Source organism: Xiphophorus maculatus, chromosome 12, assembly GCF_002775205.1.
Source record: "Xiphophorus maculatus strain JP 163 A chromosome 12, X_maculatus-5.0-male, whole genome shotgun sequence".
In the NCBI taxonomy this organism is placed as follows: Eukaryota; Metazoa; Chordata; class Actinopteri; order Cyprinodontiformes; family Poeciliidae; genus Xiphophorus; species Xiphophorus maculatus.
The window spans coordinates 18,969,532-18,991,565 of record NC_036454.1 but is presented as its reverse complement, the minus strand read 5'-3'; the positions used below and the strand labels follow the sequence as shown (position 1 = coordinate 18,991,565).

General features: G+C 43.3%; 1 protein-coding gene across 1 annotated transcript; it reads right to left on the bottom strand.

Annotated features, from left to right (window-relative positions):
• Window positions 1-10,269: 10,269 nt before the first annotated feature.
• rgmb (repulsive guidance molecule family member b) lies at window positions 10,270-21,151 on the bottom strand. The gene is made up of 3 exons (XM_005804055.2): window positions 20,616-21,151; window positions 15,902-16,443; window positions 10,270-12,786 (listed from the first exon to the last, which is right to left on the bottom strand). Exons 1-3 carry the CDS (start codon window positions 20,731-20,733, stop codon window positions 12,028-12,030), a joined length of 1,419 nt encoding a protein of 472 aa, XP_005804112.1. The 5' UTR covers window positions 20,734-21,151; the 3' UTR covers window positions 10,270-12,027.
• Between the last annotated feature and the right edge of the window lie 883 nt (window positions 21,152-22,034).

Sequence of the window (22,034 nt, the reverse complement as noted above, 5' to 3'; positions counted from 1 at the left end):
GTCCAGAGACAGAAGACATGTTGGTGTGTTGTGGATTCCAACCCCGACCGGCTGCGATGAAGCAGGTGGGCGTGGCGGCGTTGCGAACGCCATCGAATTTCGTTTGGCTCTGAATTCCACAGTTTCGGGGTGAGCTGCTCCAAACTCACTAGGATGGATCCTTATCCATCCCCGAACAGGAATCCATAGCGAAATTTGGTGGGCGTGGCCTAATTTCTCTACATCTCCCCCTAGAATATTTTAAAAAATCAGCCCCAAGCCATGCTTTATCCTAGAATTACGAAACTTGGTACACATGTGTATCTTGTCAGGACGTACAAAAAAGTCTCTTGGAGCCATGCTCTAAACCCAACAGGAAGTCGGCCATTTTGGATTGAAGGTCCATTTTGGACCTCGAGTTTGACGTTTACAGCCTTTGCATTTGATCGAACTCCTCCTAGGGATTTCGATTGATCAGCTTCAAACTCGGTCAGTCTGATCATAAGGCATGTCTGATTTAAAGTTATCAAATTGGTGACTGTATGAGCTTGCTGAAGGGGGGTTACCAGGGGTCAAAGTTCAGCTACTCGCCATGAAACACGAAACTCTTATATTTCCTATATAAAAACACATAGAGGGACCAAACTTTCAGAGATTGGTCGTCATCGGGTGTCCTAAAATACCCTGTGGTGAAATTATTTTTTTAAGTAGGCCACGCCCCCTGAGAACAGGAAGTGTCATGTTTTACTCTGAACGGTCGCTATCTTAGCCCTTTGACCTAATCAACATGAAACTGTGTCCAGAGACAGAAGACATGTTGGTGTGTTGTGGATTCCAACCCCGACCGGCTGCGATGAAGCAGGTGGGCGTGGCGGCGTTGCGAACGCCATCGAATTTCGTTTGGCTCTGAATTCCACAGTTTCGGGGTGAGCTGCTCCAAACTCACTAGGATGGATCCTTATCAACCTGCCAACAGGAATCCATAGCGAAATTTGGTGGGCGTGGCCTAATTTCTCTATACGGTCCCCTAGAATATTTTTAAAAATCAGCCCCAAGCGATGCTTTAACTTAGAATTACGAAACTTGGTACACATGTGTATCTTGTCAGGACGTACAAAAAAGTCTCTTAGAGCCATGCTCTAAACCCAACAGGAAGTCGGCCATTTTAGATTGAAGTTCATTTGACCTCGATTTTGACGTTTACAGCCTTCGTATTTGATCGAACTCCTCCTAGGGATTTCGATTGATCGACTTCAAACTTGGTCAGTCTGATCACAAGGCATGTTTGATTTAAAGTTATCAAATTGGTGAGTTTTGGAGCATGTTGAAGGGGGGTTAGCAAGGCTCAAAGATCCCCTGTGATTGACATATTACACAGTCAATTACAAAGGGGATATTTAGTCATTCCGTAGGGCAATGCTGCCCTCTGGTGTCGAATTACTGAAATAATGAAACTATTTCAGTAATTTCAGTAATTCGACACCAGAGGGCAGCATTGCCCTACGGAATGACAGTTCAATGTTGAATTGAAAAGGAAAAAATTAAATAATTTGTAATTCTAACACAAAAACTGACAGAGACACCAAAGTTTGAGTTATTGATCATTATCTTGTGTCCAATAATATCCAATGGTCAAATGATGACATCACGTAGGCCACGCCCTCTGACAACAGGAAGTCTTGTATTTTACTGTGAACGGTCGATAGCTTCTGCACCAAACTTTGCACGAGTGACCCTGGTGGGTTCCTTGACGACCCTATGTCATCATATTATGACGTCATATAAGCCCCGCCCCCTCAGAACAGGAAGTGCCGTTTTTTTACTTGGAAAGCTCCGTTTATGGCTCTCTTGACCTAATCAAGATGATTCGGATGATAAACTCTGTCAATGCTCGCTGCTGGCTGAACCCTGTGGGCGTGGCCAAACGGCGAATATCAGTCCCTCGCCATATGCATACGTTTGGCTCTTATTCAGGCATAGATCATCCGATTGGCGCCAAACTGGATATGTATGACCTTTGTTCACCTCTAAAGAGCCCAACGGGTTTGAAATGTAATTTGGCGCCACTGCGCCCCCTAAGGTAATACATGGGTTGTATCTCCTCGACGCATCGACCGATCTGCGCCAGATTTTTCGACAGTCGTCGGGCAGCGCCGCCAAATGCATTCACGCGTATCGCCCGGTGGACGGGCGGGGAAAATGCGCGACAGCTTCTGCGGCGGCTGGCGGGCGGCGGTGCTGGAAACTGCGGCGGAGCTTCTGCGGTGGGGAGCGGGCTGCGGCTCTGGAAACCGAGCGAGAGCTTCTGCGGTGGCCGGAACCCCCGCGGTGGCCAATAGGCCGGAGCGGCGCTTGCTGCGAGGGCCGCCCGAGGCTGCTTGCAGCTTTAATTATTATTACGATTCTGCCCCCCTAAAGAGGAGCCTTTTTGGGGGCTTTATCATATTCAAAAACTCACCAAACTTGGCGGTCGCGACTAGAAAATTTAAAAATTTTGAATTTTAAGGTTGTCGCAAAAATCGCAAAAAAAATTGCTGAACGGCGGCAACTAGCAATTTTCTGTTGACACAATGGTATGAACGTACTTCATCGTAGAGACATGAAATTTGGTACACTTGTAGAGCTCACCAAAAGACTCAGAACTTACATTGAATGTTATAAGCCAACTATCACAGAAAGTCGGCCATTTTGTATTGAACGTCCATTTTTTACCTCGAGTTTGACGTTTACAGCCTTCGTATTTGATCGAACTCCTCCTAGGGATTTCGATTGATCGACTTCAAACTCGGTCAGTCTGATCATAAGGCATGTTTGATTTAAAGTTATCAAATTGGTGAGTTTTGGAGCATGCTGAAGGGGGGTTAGCAGGGGTCAAAGTTCACCTACTCGCCATGAAACACGAAACTCTTATATTTCCTATATAAAAACACATAGAGGGACCAAACTTTCACTGATTGATCGTCATCGGGTGTCCTAAAATACCCTGTGGTGAAATGATGACATCACTTAGGCCACGCCCCCTGAGAACAGGAAGTGTCATGTTTTACTGTGAACGGTCGCTATCTTAGCCCTTTGACCTCATCAACATGAAACTGTGTCCAGAGACAGAAGACATGTTGGTGTGTTGAGCATTCCAACCCCGACCGGCTTTGACATAGCAGGTGGGCGTGGCGGCGTGGCGAAGTGACCTGTAACGCTGTTGCCATACGTTTGGCTCTGAATTCCACAATTTCGGGCCCAGCTGCTCCAAACTCACTAGGATGGATCCTTATCCACCCACCGACAGGAATTCATAACAAAATTTGGTGGGCGTGGCCTAATTTATCTATAGCGCCCCCTAGAGTATTTTAAATGAACAGCCCCAAGCCATGCTTTAACCTAGAATTACGAAACTTGGTACATATGTGTATCTTGTCAGGACGTACAAAAAAGTCTATTAGAGCCATGGTCGAAACCCAACAGGAAGTCGGCCATTTTCTATTGAAGGTCCATTTTGGACCTCGAGTTTGACGTTTACAGCCTTCGTATTTGATCGAACTCCTCCTAGGGATTTCGATTGATCGGCTTCAAACTCGGTCAGTCTGATCATAAGGCATGTTTGATTTAAAGTTATCAAATTGGTGACTGTATGAGCTTGCTGAAGGGGGGTTACCAGGGGTCAAAGTTCACCTACTCGCCATGAAACACCAAACTCTTATATATCCTGCACAGAAACTCACAGAGACACCAAACTTTCAGTGATTGGCCGTCATCGGGTGTCCTAAAATACCCTGTGGTGAAATGATGACATCACTTAGGCCACGCCCCCTGAGAACAGGAAGTGTCATGTTTTACTGTGAACGGTCGCTATCTTAGCCCTTTGACCTAATCAACATGAAACTGTGTCCAGAGACAGAAGACATGTTGGTGTGTTGTGGATCCAAGCCCTGACCGGCTGCGATGAAGCAGCTGGGTGTGGCGGCGTGGCGAAGTGACCTGTAACGCCGATGCCATACGTTTGCTTCTAGATTCCACATGTTTCGACCGAGCTGCACCAAACTTGGCTTGAGTGATGCTGGTGTGATACCTGAAAATTCTATGTCATCAGATTATGACGTCATCTAAGCCCCGCCCCCTCAGAACAGGAAGTGCTATTTTTTTCCTTGGAAACTTTCATCTATGGCTCTCTTGACCTAATCAAGGTGATTCTGTGTTGGATGACAGATAGGAAGTTGGTCTCGCTTGCTTTAAAGTGCCAACAGTTTTCAATGGCGGCAACGCCGTTCGTATACGTTTGCCTCTACCTTCCACATATTTTGACCGAGCTGCATCAAACTTGGCCTGAGTGATCCTGGAGGCTTGCCCGTCAATCCTACGTCATCACATTATGACGTCATCTAAGCCCCGCCCCCTCGGAACCGGAAGTGCCGTTTTTTTCCTTGGAAAGCTCTGTTTATGGCTCTCTTGACCTAATCAAGATGATTTGGATGATAAACTCTGTCAATGCTCGCAGCTGGCTGAACCGTGTGGGCGTGGCCAAATGGCGAATATCAGTCCCTCGCCATATACATACGTTTGGTTCTAATTCACACATGGATCATCCGATTGGCGCCAAACTGGACATGTATGACCTTTGTTCACCTCTAAAGAGCCCGACGGGTTTGAGATGTAATTTGACTCCACTGCGCCCCCTAAGTTGATACATCGGCCGTATCTCCTCGACGCATCAACCGATCTGCACCAGATTTTTTGACAGTCGTCGGGGAGCGCCGCTGAACGCATTCACGCCTGTCGCCCGGTGGACGGGCGGGGAAAATGCGCGACAGCTTCTGCGGCGGCTGGCGGGCGGCGATGCTGGAATCTGCGGCAGAGCTTCCGCGGTGGGGAGCAGGCTGCGGCTCTGGAAAGCGCGCGAGAGCTTCTGCGGTGGCCGGAACCCCCGCGGTGGCCAATAGGCCGGAGCGGCGCTTGCTGCGAGGGCCGCCCGAGGCTGCTTGCAGCTTTAATTATTATTATTATTATTCTTCCCACCTCTTCGTGCGCCTTTTTGGGGGCTTTATCATATTCAAAAACTCACCAAACTTGGCGGAAGCGACTAGGCGGTTTAAAAATTTTGAATTTTAAGGTCGCCGCAAAAATCGCAAAAAAAATTGCTCAACGGCGGCAACTAGCAATTTTCAACAGACCCATTGCTATTCACTTACTTCATCGTAGAGACTTGAAATTCGGTACAGTTGTAGAGCTCACTAAGATGCTCAGAATTTACAAGTAATGTCATAGTGCAACTATCACAGGAAGTCGGCCATTTTGTATTGAAGGTCCATTTTGGACCTCGAGTTTGACGTTTACAGCCTTCGTATTTGATCGAACTCCTCCTAGGGATTTCGATTGATCGGCTTCAAACTCGGTCAGTCTGATCATAAGGCATGTCTGATTTAAAGTTATCAAATTGGTGAGTTTTGGAGCATGTTGAAGGGGGGTTAGCAGGGGTCAAAGTTCACCTACACGCCATGAAACAAAAACCTCTTATATTTCATATACAAAAACACATAGAGGGACCAAACTTTCAGTGATTGATCGACATCGAGTGTCCTAAAATACCCTGCAGTGAAATTTTTTTTTTATGTAGGCCACGCCCCCTGAGAGCAGGAAGTGTAATGTTTTACTGTGAACGGTCGTTATCTTAGCCCTTTGACCTAATCAACATGAAACTGTGTCCAGAGACAGAAGACATGTTGGTGTGTTGTGGATTCCAACCCCGACCGGCTGCGATGAAGCAGGTGGGCGTGGCGGCGTTGCGAACGCCATCGAATTTCGTTTGGCTCTGAATTCCACAGTTTCGGGGTGAGCTGCTCCAAACTCACTAGGATGGATCCTTATCCATCCCCGAACAGGAATCCATAGCGATATTTGGTGGGTGTGGCCTAATTTTTCTATAGCGACCCCTAGAGTATTTTAAATGAACAGCCCCAAGCCATGCTTAAACCTAGAATTACGAAACTTGGTACACATGTGTATCTTGTCGGGACGTACAAAAAAGTCTCTTAGAGCCATGCTCTAAACCCAACAGGAAGTCGGCCATTTTGTATTGAAGGTCCATTCTGGACCTCGAGTTTGACGTTTACAGCCTTTGCATTTGATCGAACTCCTCCTAGGGATTTCGATTGATCGGCTTCAAACTCGGTCAGTCTGATCATAAGGCATGTCTGATTTAAAGTTATCAAATTGGTGACTGTATGAGCTTGCTGAAGGGGGGTTACCAGGGGTCAAAGTTCACCTACTCGCCATGAAACACGAAACTCTTATATTTCCTATACAAAAACACATAGAGGGACCAAACTTTCTGGGATTGATCGTTATGGGGTTACCTAAAATACCCTGTGGTGAAATTATTTTTTTACGTAGGCCACGCCCCCTGAGAACAGGAAGTGTCATGTTTTACTGTGAACGGTCGTTATCTTAGCCCTTTGACCTAATCAACATGAAACTGTGTCCAGAGACAGAAGACATGTTGGTGTGTTGTGGATTCCAACCCCGACCGGCTGCGATGAAGCAGGTGGGGGTGGCGGCGTTGCGAACGCCATCGAATTTCGTTTGGCTCTGAATTCCACAGTTTCGGGGTGAGCTGCTCCAAACTCACTAGGATGGATCCTTATCCATCCCCGAACAGGAATCCATAGCGAAATTTGGTGGGCGTGGCCTAATTTCTCTACATCTCCCCCTGGAATATTTTAAAAAATCAGCCCCAAGCCATGCTTTATCCTAGAATTACGAAACTTGGTACACATGTGTATCTTGTCAGGACGTACAAAAAAGTCTCTTGGAGCCATGCTCTAAACCCAACAGGAAGTCGGCCATTTTAGATTGAAGTTCATTTGACCTCGATTTTGACATTTAGAGCCTTCGTATTTGATCGAACTCCTCCTAGGGATTTCGATTGATCGGCTTCAAACTCGGTCAGTCTGATCATAAGGCATGTCTGATTTAAAGTTATCAATATGGTGAGTTTTGGAGCATGTTGAAGCGGGGTTAGCAGGGCTCAAAGTTCCCCTGTGATCGACTGTGTAATATGTAATTACAAAGGGGATCCTTTATCATTCCGTAGTGCAATGCTGCCCTCTGGTGTCGAATTACTGAAATTACTGAAATAGTTTCATTATTTCAGTAATTCGACACCAGAGGGCAGCATTGCCCTACGGAAAGACAGAGTTCAATTTTGTAATGTAGGAAAAAATTAAAAATTTGTAATTCTACTGTGAACGGTCGATAGCTTCTGCACCAAACTTTGCACGAGTGACCCTGGCGGGACCCTGACGACCCTATGTCATCATATTATGACGTCATCTAAGCCCCGCCCCCTCAGAACCGGAAGTGCCGTTTTTTTCCTTGGAAAGCTCCGTTTATGGCTCTCTTGACCTAATCAAGGTGATTCGGATGATAAACTCTGTCAATGCTCGCTGCTGGCTGAACCGTGTGGGCGTGGCCAAATGGCGAATATCAGTCCCTCGCCATATGCATACGTTTGGCTCTAATTCACACATGGATCATCCGATTGGCGTCAAACTGGATATGTATGACCTTTGTTCACCTCTAAAGAGCCCGACGGGTTTGAGATGTAATTTGACTCCACTGCGCCCCCTAAGTTAATACATGGGCTGTATCTCCTCGACGCATGGACCGATCTGCACCAGATTTTTTGACAGTCGTCGGGGAGCGCCGCCGAACGCATTCACGCGTGTCGCCCGGTGGACGGGCGGAGAAAATGCGCGACAGCTACTGCGGCGGCTAGCGGGCGGCGGTGCTAGAAACTGCGGCAGAGCTTCTGCGGTGGGGAGTTGGCTGCGGCTCTGGAAAACGCGCGAGAGCTTCTGCGGTGGCCGGAACCCCCGCGGTGGCCAATAGGCCGGAGCGGCGCTTGCTGCGAGGGCCGCCCGAGGCTGCTTGCAGCTTTAATTCTTAATTTTTTTTTATGCTGTGAAATCCAAATATGCCCAACTCCTGCAGCTGGGCCACTGGCAGGTAGTTTTGCCTTGACATAATAGATTAAAGCAATGGTGTTACATCCCCAAGGCAGTCTAGGGGTTTTGGAGGGGGGCTGTAACAATAGATAAACCAGGGAAAAATTAAGAGACAAAAACCAGGAGGGTAAAATTAAAGGGTTTATTCTTTAAGGGGGATCCAGAGAAGTCTCAAAATTGAAAATGAGAACCTAAAAGAAAAGAAAGGGGAGAATAACAACAAAAACCGGGGTTTCAAGTAGACAAAATCCTCAATCACAGCACCACAAAGCTGCAGCAAACATGCTGCCCAATTGGCCAAGAGGCCCTGAAAGTCAGTTTCCCAGCTAGCCTTATACTCTGCTCATCAAGAGGCAGAGTGAAACCAGCTGGGCCTGCTTAACCCGCCAGAGCTCAACAGCAACCTGAACTGGGGGGGAATCCCACATGCAGCCACCACTGCATGTAACAAATGGCGATTCAAGATATCAGATCCCAAAGTATAAGCTTCATTTATGAACCTTTAGCCATTTTAACAATTGAGTATCTCCACTTCAGGGTTTCATTTGGTCTGGTCAATTTTGAAAAGAACTAAAATAAAGCCTCTGAATTAGGATCTTAAATGGTTTTGCCCTTTTATGTAAAGTTTCAATGGTTTAATTCAACTGTAACCAAACTTCATTGTACTTCAAATTTATTTTAGAGGCAATACATTTAGTGATTTATTGCCTCTAAAAGGCTACTGTAGGTGTCAAAGGTATGATGTGAAAGACCTTGGGAACATTTTTTAAAAACCTTTTTCAGAAAAGAAGTTTAGGGTTTTTACCCTTCTTGAATTTATTGATTCAGTTTCAGTTTACAAGGTAATCCCAATTAAGTTTTTGATTAAGACTGCATTCTTTTGCTATTTTAATCATAATAGGGGTTAAAGCCTTTGTATTTTATTTCTTTCAGAAAAATGTGGTAAAACAGCAGCACTGTTATTGCGTTAGTGGCTATATTAACTATTTTAGAACTTATAAATAGTTTAATTTTACCAATTTTCAAAATGCAAACAAAACCTAGTATTTTTATTTATGAAGAGAAGAGAGAAACCACTAAGTCTCTGTGTTAATCCAGCTGTTCCTGGTGAATTATATCTGTTTTTCCGGATGAAGAGAGAAAAAACATCTCAACAAAAATGTTTCCAATTTTTTTTAGATATTTGGAAAAGAAGAGCTTTGGATACAGAACGTGACGCTGAAAAGAAACCAGAGCAACTGAAGCTTCTTCTTTTGTCAACTCTGAGATGATTTCTACGCCTGAAGAAGAAAGGAGCGTTCCATTCCTTTATGGTTGACTTCACGAAGACGGTTTACAGGGAGTATTGGGGAAAGCTACAGAAACAAAAGAAGTAATCCTCAGGAGTTTACTGCTTTGAATCGGTAGTGGCGCCTTTTTTCATTTTTTTTTTTTTTTTTCACATCCCAGGTGTTTCTGACTGTGGCAGTTGAAACGAGAGCCTGTTTGTGAGGCCAAGTCTGATGGTATCTGATCGAAACATAACCTCACACAGGTGGATTAATGCCTGCATTTTTTTGTGTACTTTTCAAAATGTGTGTTGAGCTCCTGAGTCTAGTTTTAATAAGTCACAAGATATGAAAAGAACATGTTAAAAATTAACGAATAGAAATGAATGGAATTTCTGTTTAACTTTCAGATGGTTTAATTACAAAAGATTCTATGTATTTTTATATTTGGGAAAAATTACACCAGGAAACATATGTCTGAAATGTTTGGTGTACTCTTGTGTTTGTGCATTTTTCCAAAAGCATGATTAAGTTTTAAGCTATTGTAGCACTGGCTATATGTTTAGAGTGTAGAGATCTTAGACTCTTAAGATCCCACTCAAGAAAATCACTTTGGACTTAGTCTAGTATGTGTTCCTTTGTTATTGTTTTTACGTTTTGTATAATTCTGTTTTATTCAATATCTTGCAGTTTAATGAACAGTGATTTAATGTTTAAAATGTGTTTTAGATCATTACCCTTCCAGCACTGCAGAAGAAACTGGCCATTAAATCTAAATCTGTCACATTTACCTCATGGACTGCAGAGGTTTTGTTTATTATGACATTAACAACCAGCTCAGCAGCCTTATGCTACTGATTATATAGTTCAAATTTATAAATATTAAACAATGCATGACTGTTTTGACTTTATCATATTTAAATAAAAGACCAGCACACACATTGTTTCTTCCTTTCTTTTAGTGTTTTGAGCGCTCTTAGTAACACACTGACGTAGCAAGGGAGTACCACTAGGTGGCAGCACAATCACATCTGACATTTTATTTAAATAATTATCCAACATCAAGAATATGGAGCTTAACATCCTCTACAGGACACTACGTTCATAAATAAGTTAAGGAATTTCAACACTGACCAGTCACTCTTCACCAAACCGACACTCACATGAAGAAAGAAGTTCACACAATGGCTAAAACTAAAGCTGATGGATCAAACTGGGAGTAAATATACAGATCGTTACATTTTCGATGGGGCAGAAAATTCTACAAGGCATTGATTCCCACATCACAGTGCTTACACAGACACATTTCATGATCTGAAGATCCTTGAAATACCTCCAGTATTTTACTTTTATCCCAATATGAAGCATCTTGCTGCAGGATTAACTGGTTTACAGTACCAAGTTTTAGAAAGGGGGGATGAAGGTGCTGGTTTGGTGGGGAGTCATGATTCATGTGTACATATAACATGCCATTTGTCTTTGGTAAAAATCAAAACAAAAACGGGTAGCGCAGCACAATGCAGTCTGTATTTTCCTGTGACATATGTCAGTCTCTGGTACATAATAGGGCCTTTACTGGAACTTTTAATAATATTACTGGTTCCTTTCCAGGAATCTACCAAGTACCTCAAGAATCACAGAGCTTGCTCTCTGAAACTTACTCTGGATGTTTTGTGGAGAATACCAAGAAGTCTCCTCATAATATAGCTAAGTTGTGAAAGTAAGTTTCAGAAATAAACTTGCAAAATAATTTAAACTTGTAAATTCTTGGAAAGTAATCAGTAGGTTTCAAGAATATTGCAGGAAAGTATCAGGTAAATCCTTGGAATCCTACAGGAAAGTTGAAAGTAGGTGCCTAATAAGTTCCAGAAAGTACACTTTGAGTCTGAGCTTGGAAAGTTTTGGGGAAAGTGCTTGGCAAGTTCCAAGAAAGTTCTGAAAGGTAAGTTCTTACTTACAGGAAAGTACAAGTTGTTTTATGTAGTGGGATTAAACAAAACACTAAAATCATTACATGTTGGCAAAGAGACTGAAACAACTCTAATGTGAGTCACATAAAAAAAGCAAACATTCATCAGCTGTTAAAAAACATCCAAAACTCCTGCAAACACACACACACACACACACACAGCTGGGATCAAATAACAAACAAGTAGTACTGATGGTGTTTGCTGCAACAACAGACCTAATACATTCAACAGAAAAGCTCACATTAAATGACTTTAGATGAGATGCTGACTGACCCAGATCAGCTGCTGGAAGAATGGTTCATTTTAGCATCAATGGCAGCTCCTTGAATTCAATTCATTCTGAGAGGAGCCAAAAAAAATCAAACAAAAAAAAAAGGAACAACCAATACTTGAATAGTTATTGGTTTTCAGTGAAAAAGAAAATAAACACTGACTGGCATTGTGTAAAAAATATTAAAATAAAGTGCTTTTGTTAAAAACAAACCTCCTCTGACTGAGGTATTTTAAAAAAAGTCACATAAAATTACATAAACAAAACAATCTATACACGATCACACTGTGCACTTAAGGAAGAAAAATTAACTATTTACAGATGATTCACCCACACGGAAAAAGTTTTCTCATTGTCAGTTGCATTCGATGATTCGGACTCTGCCAGGTGAAATGCAGGTAGTACTGCCAGGCTTCCCCGTGCTGCTTTTTTCTGCGTCAGTGCTCAGTATCAGTGCTCAGCTAACCAAATCCTCTCTAAGCTCCTTTTGTAGTGCACATACTCAGGCCTACATGCATTCAGGCTCGCAGGGACTGCCATTCTCACATGAATACAACGCTCAGAGCACACAGCAGGAGCAGAGCGAGCTTTTTGATAAGCTGAGAGTCTGAGTGGAAGTAAGAAGCTGCAGAGCCGCGGGGGTATATCCTCCATCTGTCCCGGTGTGGATGAAGGCTCTCCATGTCCTTCTGGGCGCTGTGTGCAGCTAATGTGAAGTTAGCATCTCCAGTAGTCAGGAGATCAAACACACAAGAGTGGAAGTAGATGTCCAGGACTTCCAGCTGCTCGCTGCAGCGCTCCTTTGCCCCGTCCATGGCAAAAACATGTGTGGCACCATGGGGGTATGCTTGCGTCTGTGAGGCGTAGCTGGGCCGGTGCAGCTGCTGTTGCTGCAGGCCGAGTGCAGGTGGAGAAAGCGGCAAAGGGAGGTGTCCTGCCTGGTCGATGCGCTCGCTGCTGGGGCAGCCGTTCAGGCAGAGCTGCAGGTCCTGGGTGTCATCATAGGCCTGAGCCAGCTCCTCTGGGATCCGCACGGCCAATGTCAGGTAGCGCCCCAGCTGGCGAATGATTACAGTCACACCAATGTAGCCAGCATGCAGCTCTACGTGGCGCCCAGGGCTGCGTTCAGAGATCCACAGAGCCCGGACCTTCCCGGCCACACCGTCAGCCCCGAAGGAGGTGTGGATGGGGTCTCCGCTGCTCACCGTTCCGTCATCAAAGGCAGCAGGGAGGCTGTCTGTGACGGCTTGGTAGACCCTCTGGTCTGTGCAGCCCTCATAAGGCTTGAAGATGATGGTGATCTACAGTGAGAAACAGGAGGGAAATAGTTTGCACTGTCAAGATTCAGAATCAGAGTGACAAATTCGAGAAGGAGTCATTCCTGTCAAATTATTCTATGATGTGACTAGTAACTGATCTGAGTTCTCTGGTATGGCCACCTGCTCTGCAACAGCAGTGGTTGGGAGCAGGTAGGCAATATGGACTTAGAATATTATCATGATATTTTGTGGTACTATTCTGATAGTGATAAAGATTTAAAAAAATATTATTTACTTATTACGGTACTTATAACTGTATGGCTGTGACTGCATGGCACGGCATTAATAGCAGCACAAATACTGATGTTTTTGAAAAATATTCGCATTTGAAATAGGCTTCCCCAGGACGCCACTTGCTGTAAAAAGTATAATTTATATCAGTGAACTCTACACAGAAACTGCATTTATCCATAATGTTGAACATATTGATACTCTCATGGAACTAATAGTGGAGGAAATAGCAAAAATAACATTTCCAATCGCACTCTCAGTTCTTCATTTATTCTGTTTACCATCCTTATTTGAAATTTATCATGCCAACAATAAACCTTAATTCTTATAATGATTAAAAAAAAATCACAATCAATGATAAATGATAAACGATGCGATACAATACAAGACAATGCGCTACAATATGCTACAATATGCTACGACACAATACAATAAATGCCACCCAGAGGTCTTTTCAACTGTTTCCGTTTTTGGACACGTTTTTTGGTTCTTTTTCACCAACCAAGTTAATTGAATAAAACAGGTGCAGCGTATTGTACCAGCTTTACTGAATTTCTGTAACTTACTGAAAGGCTTCAACTAGAAAATGTGCCCGTTTGCCAAAAGTACATAATATCAATCAGCAGTAGATTGTTTAGAGTTTGGTTTGATCTGTGGTCATAATCTGTCAAAAATGAATAGGATTAGAGAGTGTTGAGACTGAGCATTGTAGTCACAATTTAACTCTGTAATTCCTGAAATTATGTAACTAAAATAAAAAATTAGCAGTGGTTTACAGACACAAAATGGAACTATAAAGCAGTAAGATAGCAGAGCATACGTACAAAATGGTCAAAGGTCAAACTGACCCTGAGCTCGTCCAGCTTGGCAGTGATTGGCATCAAGCAAAAGAAAAGATTTAAATTTCCTGTTTAATATAAACATGAATCAGGTCAAATTTGTGGGCGTAGTTACTGTCAAGGATTTATTTTGTGCATATTTGCTAACTCTTTCTTTAATTTTTTTGTCTGTGTCTGTTGTTTATTAGTTTTTTCCAGAATAAAATTAGTTTAAAATATTTTTGAACTAATCAAATCAAAATCTAAAAAAATTCTAAATATTGGGTTCGATTTGGCATTGATCACTCAAATGAGGAAAAACGAATCCATAGACAGTGAGCCACAATCATCTCACAATATTTCAGGAACGACTTGATGACTTTCTAACAAGTTGTAATTTGACACAGCTATAAAAACATGCTGACACATGAACATGCACGCACACACATGCGCGCACACGCTCCAGGGGTGTGCAGACACAGCGGTGGATACAGGGTGTGGTGTGTGAGCATTACGGTTAGCTCCAGCATCATAGTTCCGGTGAATGGCTGCTTTGTTCACATGACAGCCGTGAGGAATGAGGCCTGGCAGCCCATTAAGCCTGGAGGGCTGTTAATGTGGTGTATATGAAAATGTGTGTTTGTGTGTGTGTGTTCGAGTCTAATAGTCGTGACTAATAACTCGCCCCACCTCTGACACAAGGTCAAACCTTTAGCTGCGAAGTGTAAAAAACCTGCTTTTTGCTCTCTCTGCATGCGCGAGTGTATGCCACTCTGTTGGTGAATAAGTGTGTGTGCATGTGCTTTAATAATTAAAGCTATCCACTAAGCTAGAGAGGGCAAATCACCAGGGGAAACATCAACATTGCTTCTTTAACACCACAAAGATCACCTTGTGCAGCTCGTCCTCCGTGCAGTGCTGTGCACAGATGTGTGTACGTAAATCTTTGCTGTTGCACAGGGACCTTTTAACACACACAGAGCTTTAAGCTGACTGCAAGGAGTGCTACTTATGAACTTATAGAGCCCATATTTCCTTACATAGACACACAAATGCTTCCAAATGCGCTTGTAAGTAAACAGTGGCTCCTTTCACGCATCTCATTCCGCCAAATTAGCGGTCAGGCTATATGTAGCCGTTAACCAAGTTAGGTTTGCTGCACTGCTGCAGTCACAAGAGGCGGTCACAAGATCGAGGACGCTTGCTTTGCACCTGTGTGCCTGTGGAAGCCAGAGACACACAAAGGGAGTCTGGAAGAGAGCTAACTAGAGCAAGGGTGTTTTCTGGTTTCCCATTGATAAGATTTCTTATTGTGTGGCAAAGAAACGTGACAAATAAAAACAAACACACACAGAAAAAAACGATGTCTGCCTCACTTTCTTAGTATTTTTTTCTCTAAATACCAGGATATTACAGATGTGTAGAGTTGGGTTTGAGCTGGAAATAAAAAATCCAATCTTTTTCTAATGGACTGTATTATGTACTTAACACTCTTCAGTGTGGGCACTGCTACTGAGGAGAGAACATTCAAATTTACCCATTTTCAATATAAAGTCAGACAAAGCACAACATTGTAAGATGCTAATTTAAAGGAAGCTGAAGCTCATTTCATTTGCTAGAGAGCCAAAGAGTGAACAAGAATATCAGTAGATTGTGTTATGAAAAAGTTGCTCTGTTTATCTTTTTTATTATTATTATTTCAACATCTGTCTGTTTATATAACACTTGGAAATGTTGGAACCCTTCTTGGAGTCTCAGCTAATGTCGCAGTGCTAGCAGAAGATGCTAAACACAGTTTAAAATGCTAACCCTGTAATCACTTTGTCTTTGTCATCAAATATTTCTTAGCACTCTTTTACAAAACTGTTCTCTCCGACAAACAGTGTGACACTGTGTCTGCTCCTGATATAAATAATTAATGCTAATGGCAGGAAGGCTGGAACAAAAATTTGCTGGAGAAATCAGAACTATCTAAAATTTAATGGTCAAAGGAACAAAAAAATCTGAAGAAAAACACACAAGATAGTCGTATTTTCAAAGTTTCTCACCTTGTTGGTTGCAGTTGCACTGGAACCAGGAACCACAGGAACATTAGTGACCTGCACCGACAGATAGTCATTATCAATAAGAGGCCACGCACCCTCCACCTTACAGGTCTGGAAGCTGTCCTTAAATGTTCTCAGATGCGGGTCTCCAAACAGCCCACAGAACAAGTACCCGGGCCGAGAGCGGCTGTGACCATGGCCGTGAGAGTGGGAGTGGGAGTGGGAGTGTGTGTGGGTGTGCTGGGTGCGGCTGTGATAGTTGCAGGGCTCAAGGGGGATCTCGGGGTGCGCTGAGGGAGTTGGACCATCTCTGGAGCAGCTCCTCTGACTCATGAGGTCTGAGATGCCCAGGAGGGCTGAGTGGAAAACCAGGTTTCCCCGGCAGGCCTTGGCTGTCCTCTGGGTGCAGGCTGAGTACGCGCGCAGGGCCTTGCAGAACTCAGTGTCAAAGCCATCCACAGCGGGCGTCAGGTGGGAGGTCAGGGACACAAAGTCGGTGGTGCACTTCTGGATCCGACACTGGGGGGTAGCCACTTGACACTGACCTGAACGGGACAAACAAAGAGAGTCAGAGGTACCCTTTAAAAGACAAAATGAATATGTTTGCATTAGCGAGCCAACCATAAATGTCTGATCACTTAGATCTAAACCTGATCTTTTATGAAGGTTGGTGTGAGTCTTTGATCTTAGACTCGCAAAGCTCTACGGTGTTACAGTCCAACCCAATAAAAGAAGCAAAAGAACCAGCAGCCAATTAAAAGTCTTGATCAATCAGTACTGCCGCTTTGTGAGTGCAATAAACCTAAAGTGTAATAAACCAAAGAGCGCCCAGACAGGAACGATGAAGCAACTTCATTCCAGTAGTGAGATAATACTGCATGGAGAGCCAAGAAGAGTTTAAAACAGTTTTACAGAGAGATGGAGAAGGAAAGAGCTGGTAAGCTGCATGTACAAAGATTTGCAAAAATATTCCTAACCCCAGAACTTTTTCACATTTTGTCACATTAACCATAAATTATAATGTAAATATGATAGAACAACAAAAAGAAGTGTTTACTTTTGAGTGGGGAAAAGAAAGAAACATGATTTCTGTAAACTATTTACAAATAAAAATCGAACAGGATACCATGCAGCTAAGAAACCCATGGTAACTCTGGAAGGGCTGCAGAGATCTACAGCTCAGGTAGGCAGGTAGGAGTTTGAAAGACGTTAAAAGAAAGCAAAAAAAGGCCAGTTTTGAACTTTGCACTAGGCTAAAGGAGAACACACAACAAATGTGCTCTTATCAGAGGAGACAGAGATGTAGTTTATTGACCTCGGGTCCAACACTGAACATCACCTTGAACACATCATCGCCATCTTGAAACATGGAGGAGGGAGGATTATGCTGTCGGGAGACAATCAGCAAGTTGATAGGAACTTGAACTAACTAATCTGGGAAGCATACCATCGAGTTCACCTTACACTGGCACTAAACATACAGGGTTAGGATGGCATAATCAAAGCCTAGACCTACATGTAAGTCTAATTTAGACTACTTCAGAAAACTTGATATTATTCAAGCATAGGGGGTAATTATCCTTCTATGTCTTCATCTAGAAACTTGAAAATAATTTATTTGAGCCCAAATGTCTGTTAGTCATGTTTTTGGACAATTTTTCAACAGAAATCTGAAAAATATGGTGCATTTTTTACGTGTGCAGATACACCATATATGTTTAATAGTTGTGTAATTTTCCTTCTACTTTACAATTAGGTGCTAATTTGTGCTGGCCAGCCACATAAATATTCCAATAAAACACTCAAGATTGCGGCCATAACGTGACAAATTGAGAAAAAGTTCATGGGGAATGAATGCCATGTATTGTCATGATTTATGGAAACTACAATAAGTTGTGTGTTTGTAACCCTCACTTTAAAAAGAATAAACACATGATCAAAAATTCACCATCACACCATCGGGAACTGATTTCTTGGTCTGAAATTGTCCATGATTTTATATCTGTTTCCACATTTCCAAGTGGAACGGGGGTCAAAACAGCCTTTTGTATCACTGATCATCAGATGTACAGGGAGAGTTAGAGCCAGAGAGAGATTAGAGACCAGACCTAATGCATCAGTCACGGCGTGCTCCTATTAGATTAGCCCGGAGAGAAAGAGAGGGAGAGGGAGGTGAGAGAGGGGGCCGGCTGCACACAAACACAAGCAGTGACCAGAAAAAAAATGGTGGTATGACTCTGATATCTGAGCAAAGGAAGAAAAAACAGGCAAAAATAGGCACCCTCCATCAGTTTCACACAGAGATTATTCCTAATAAGTAGCAAAGTCCACAATCTCCACAGATTGTGGACGTGTGAAGCACTTGTGTCCCACCATGTGAGGGCAGTGCTGCTCCGAGTTTAAGCAATTTAAAATCAGGGTACAGATGCAAAGCCCCCACTCACAGCAGGCTTCAGAATCTCTCCCCTGCCTGTTAAATACTGACACCAACCCTGAGATATGCCCGCACGTACACGCACAGGCTGCACAGACCGTCTGAGCACTGAGGCTGCATTGTGTCTGTCCAAACGCCTGCCTTCTTTCTCCTCCTATCAGACCTGCAGCACCCGAACGCTGCTGCAAGGGCTCTAAGGGGACGGAGTTCAGTTTCATTCAGATGGTTTAAGGTTTGGAAGCTATGATAAATAAAAGCTAAAGGGTTTTTTTTCTTGCAAAGAAGGCTGTTTGTTCTGTAGCTCAAACTTCTGCCTTTAGACATATTTGTGTAGCTTTTAGACCTGAAAACGGCCCTTTAGTAAAAACAACGGCATTTAAAGTCAGGTGTGGTAAGCCTGACTGATCAACTCCAAACACTTTTGCACTATAAATCTTAATAAAAGACACTTCCCACTTTACTCTGGAATCATAATTTTTCCTTATTATATTTGATCAAATATAAATATAAATATAAACGGAAGGGAAAATCATCTTTTATTGTTTATTCAATTAACTCAATTGACTGAAGCCTCTCAAGAAAAGTTTGCACCAGTTCCAAATGAGTCACTGAAGCGCCGTCGTTGGATTCTGGGTTTCCATAAGGAGATTTTCATGTGATAATTAAATATGTTCCGACTATCTACGGTTACTTATTAAAGAGAATTATCTTATCTTTGTTCTCGGGGGATTCTCGTAATCTTATTAGGTATTCATAGCTGTTCTTTCAAAAGAAAAGCCAATCTATGCATATAAATAAGGAACTTACGCTAAAGCCAGTAAAGGTGGTGAATACTGAAAAGAAATTTTATTAAGAGGAGAATAAAGAAACCTCTATGTAAGGATCTCATGTGTTCAGAGGCTTGTTTGTGTTATCCCCCTGCAACACAGTTTCTAACAAAGGAGTCAGAACCTTCTGCAGAATGATACCCATATATCTATATTTCTACTATTTTCAATTTTCTTCTTTACTTCTTCTATTATTGCACTTGGCCCGGCCTCAGGTTACCAGCTCCCTGCATCCCGGCAGCTTCTCCACCATCAGACAGAGGTCAGGAGACCCAGACTTAAATTTATTTATCTGTTCTTTGTCTCTTAACCCTTTCTGAGCTGCAGAGATGAGATAAAAAACTGATCTACTGGGATTCTCTCTCGGCCGAAGGAACAGCTTGTGAAGTGCTTATTGATCACCTTGTTGTGAGCGCTCTCTCACGTTCTTTACCAGCACGCACTCACCTAAACCCCGCCAACAAAAGCTCCTACTAATCCAGACGTTCATTGCTTTCCTGTGCAAACACTCGTACAGCTGTCAGCCGATGACATATGTCTCAACAAAAATAACACAAACAAAACATTATTCACACCTTTTAGCAAATAAACCGCTCTGTTTGTCTCACTAAACCAAATAATACACATTCTTTCCCGGTGAGGCATGTGTGGCAGGAGGTGCCGAGAGGGTTTTCAAGCAAGCTGGGCTCTGTGTGCTCCACAGGGCTGAGTGTGTGTGCAGAAAGAGAGTGGGGGATTGTCCCGCTGCCGAGCAGTGTTAAACTACATGCAGGAGGTGTGATTGGCCAAAAAATAGCCAAAACAATCTCTGCACACACACAGAAAGACATTAAAATGCTGGGCAAAAAGCTAGATTGTGGTGAACATTTGATTCTCAGCTCAAACATGTGCAAGTTAAACACTTTCCACAATAAAAGATTAACTTTAAATATAATAATGGTAAACTAAATGAATCTTTGATTACTTTTAATGCTTTCTTCTCCAATCTAGATGATCCAGTTAGAATTAAATACCACTTTGTTGTGTTTTTTGCTTTATGTCCAGCAACACTACAGTCTGAGTGTTAACTTGGATTTCAATACATCTGTTATGTATGGGCAGCAGTAGAGGTAGCAGCCCTGTTTCCCCCTTCTCTTCCCCTCCTCCATGAGCCATTAAGGGGCAGACAGGAGAATGACGGCCCAGGAGAGAGGAGGAGAAACTCGATCCGGGCTCAGACTGCTGCACTGCCGCTTTGGAGAGAGCCTTTGTCAGGCAGTAGTACTGCTGGGCCCCGACGCAAAACGCTTGCAAACGCTTAATAACTCATAAATTATCGGAAGTCTTCATAAAGCGCGGACATGAAATGAAGTGCTATAATGTAAAGTTGCCTAAAAATACAGTGAAGTGCGCAAGTAAAGTGTAAATTGACAGATTCGGCGCGGGTTTGACCTAAAGATTTGAGAGGGTTAGTTACCTATGTGAGCACCGCAGCAGAGACCGATGATCAGCAGCAGCAGCGGCCGGAAGCGGCGCACCAAAGACGGGGACGCGAGGCGCTCAGCCCCGCGGTAACAGCATCCGGCTCTCCCCATCCCCGTCCATGCAGGGCCAGGAGGGGAGAGTGGACAGAGTCCCAGGGAGCGGGGACGGGTGGTGTCCAGGCCTCTTCACCTCCTCTTCTGTCTCTTCTTCCTCACTCTTTTCTCCGTCTTCTCCTTCTCGGGTGCGTAGGGGCATTAAAGCACAGCTGCTCCGCGGAATGCAGGGCGGAGGAGGAGGAGGGAAAGGAAGAGAAGGCTGAAGGAGGAAAAAAGAAAACAAAGTGCGAAGTCACTTTCCTCCGACGACACTTGTACTTTTCTCCCAGCTTCCACGTGTTTTAGGAGCGCTCGCTGGCTCGGCGGTGCGACTTTTTCTCTGATTATGATCGCTCTCCCCTCCTCTCCGACACCCAACAATCACATCTCTCCCTCCCCTCATCAAACAGGGATTTCTCCTCCACTCTCTCCACTCCACTCCCCTTTCACTTTCTCCTCCTTCTCTTCTTCCTCCTCGCCCCCCTCCCCCTCTGGCTCTCCAACAAATCAATACAGAATCAACCAAACCCTGCTGGCGGAAAACCCGCCTACCCTGAGACAAGAGGAGACAACTTTAGCAGAGAAGACTCACAGTATTAACAGTGACAATCGATGATTTCAGTATTACAATAATTTTGGAATACCATTGAACAGTTAATTTCTTCAACTGGAATATTGAAACTCAGTGGTACCCAGTGATTTATTTCAGGACTATTTCTGTTAATATTCTTATAACAGAACAAGACTTTTAATACAGAATATGTCAACCTACTGCAAAATGTATCTTTTGTACAATATCTGCGCTGCTCCTCTTCTTCTCTATATTCCCTCTGTGGTTTATAGGTCAGGTGAGTTTGTTGGCCAGTCAAGCACATGGACATTAAAGCAGGTAGTTTTGGCAAAGAGAGCAGGTGCCAAGTCCCACTGGAAAATAAAAACAGCATCTTCAAAAGTCTCTCATAATAGTTTGAAGTAGCTTGGCCTCATTTCTCATAACAGAACTGATCAAGTTTGTTTCTAAACACCTTTTTTGCTTTGCCCTCAGATTTTATCAGGGCTTTGTGACGGCCACTTGGAGAAATAGATTTTGTTTTCTTTAAGCTGCTTTCTATCTCGGTATTATTGTACTCGGTAATGGAGAAATTGTTCATTATGAAGACCCATCTTCAACATCCTGGCTGATGTCTTGACAGATTACTTCAGTATTGCAATATAATGTTCTTTACTCCAGGTACACAAGGTTAAAATCTTAAAAACTTAAATTATTTCTCAATCTATATAATTGATGTACAGTGCTTTGGTTCAGCTCTGATGAG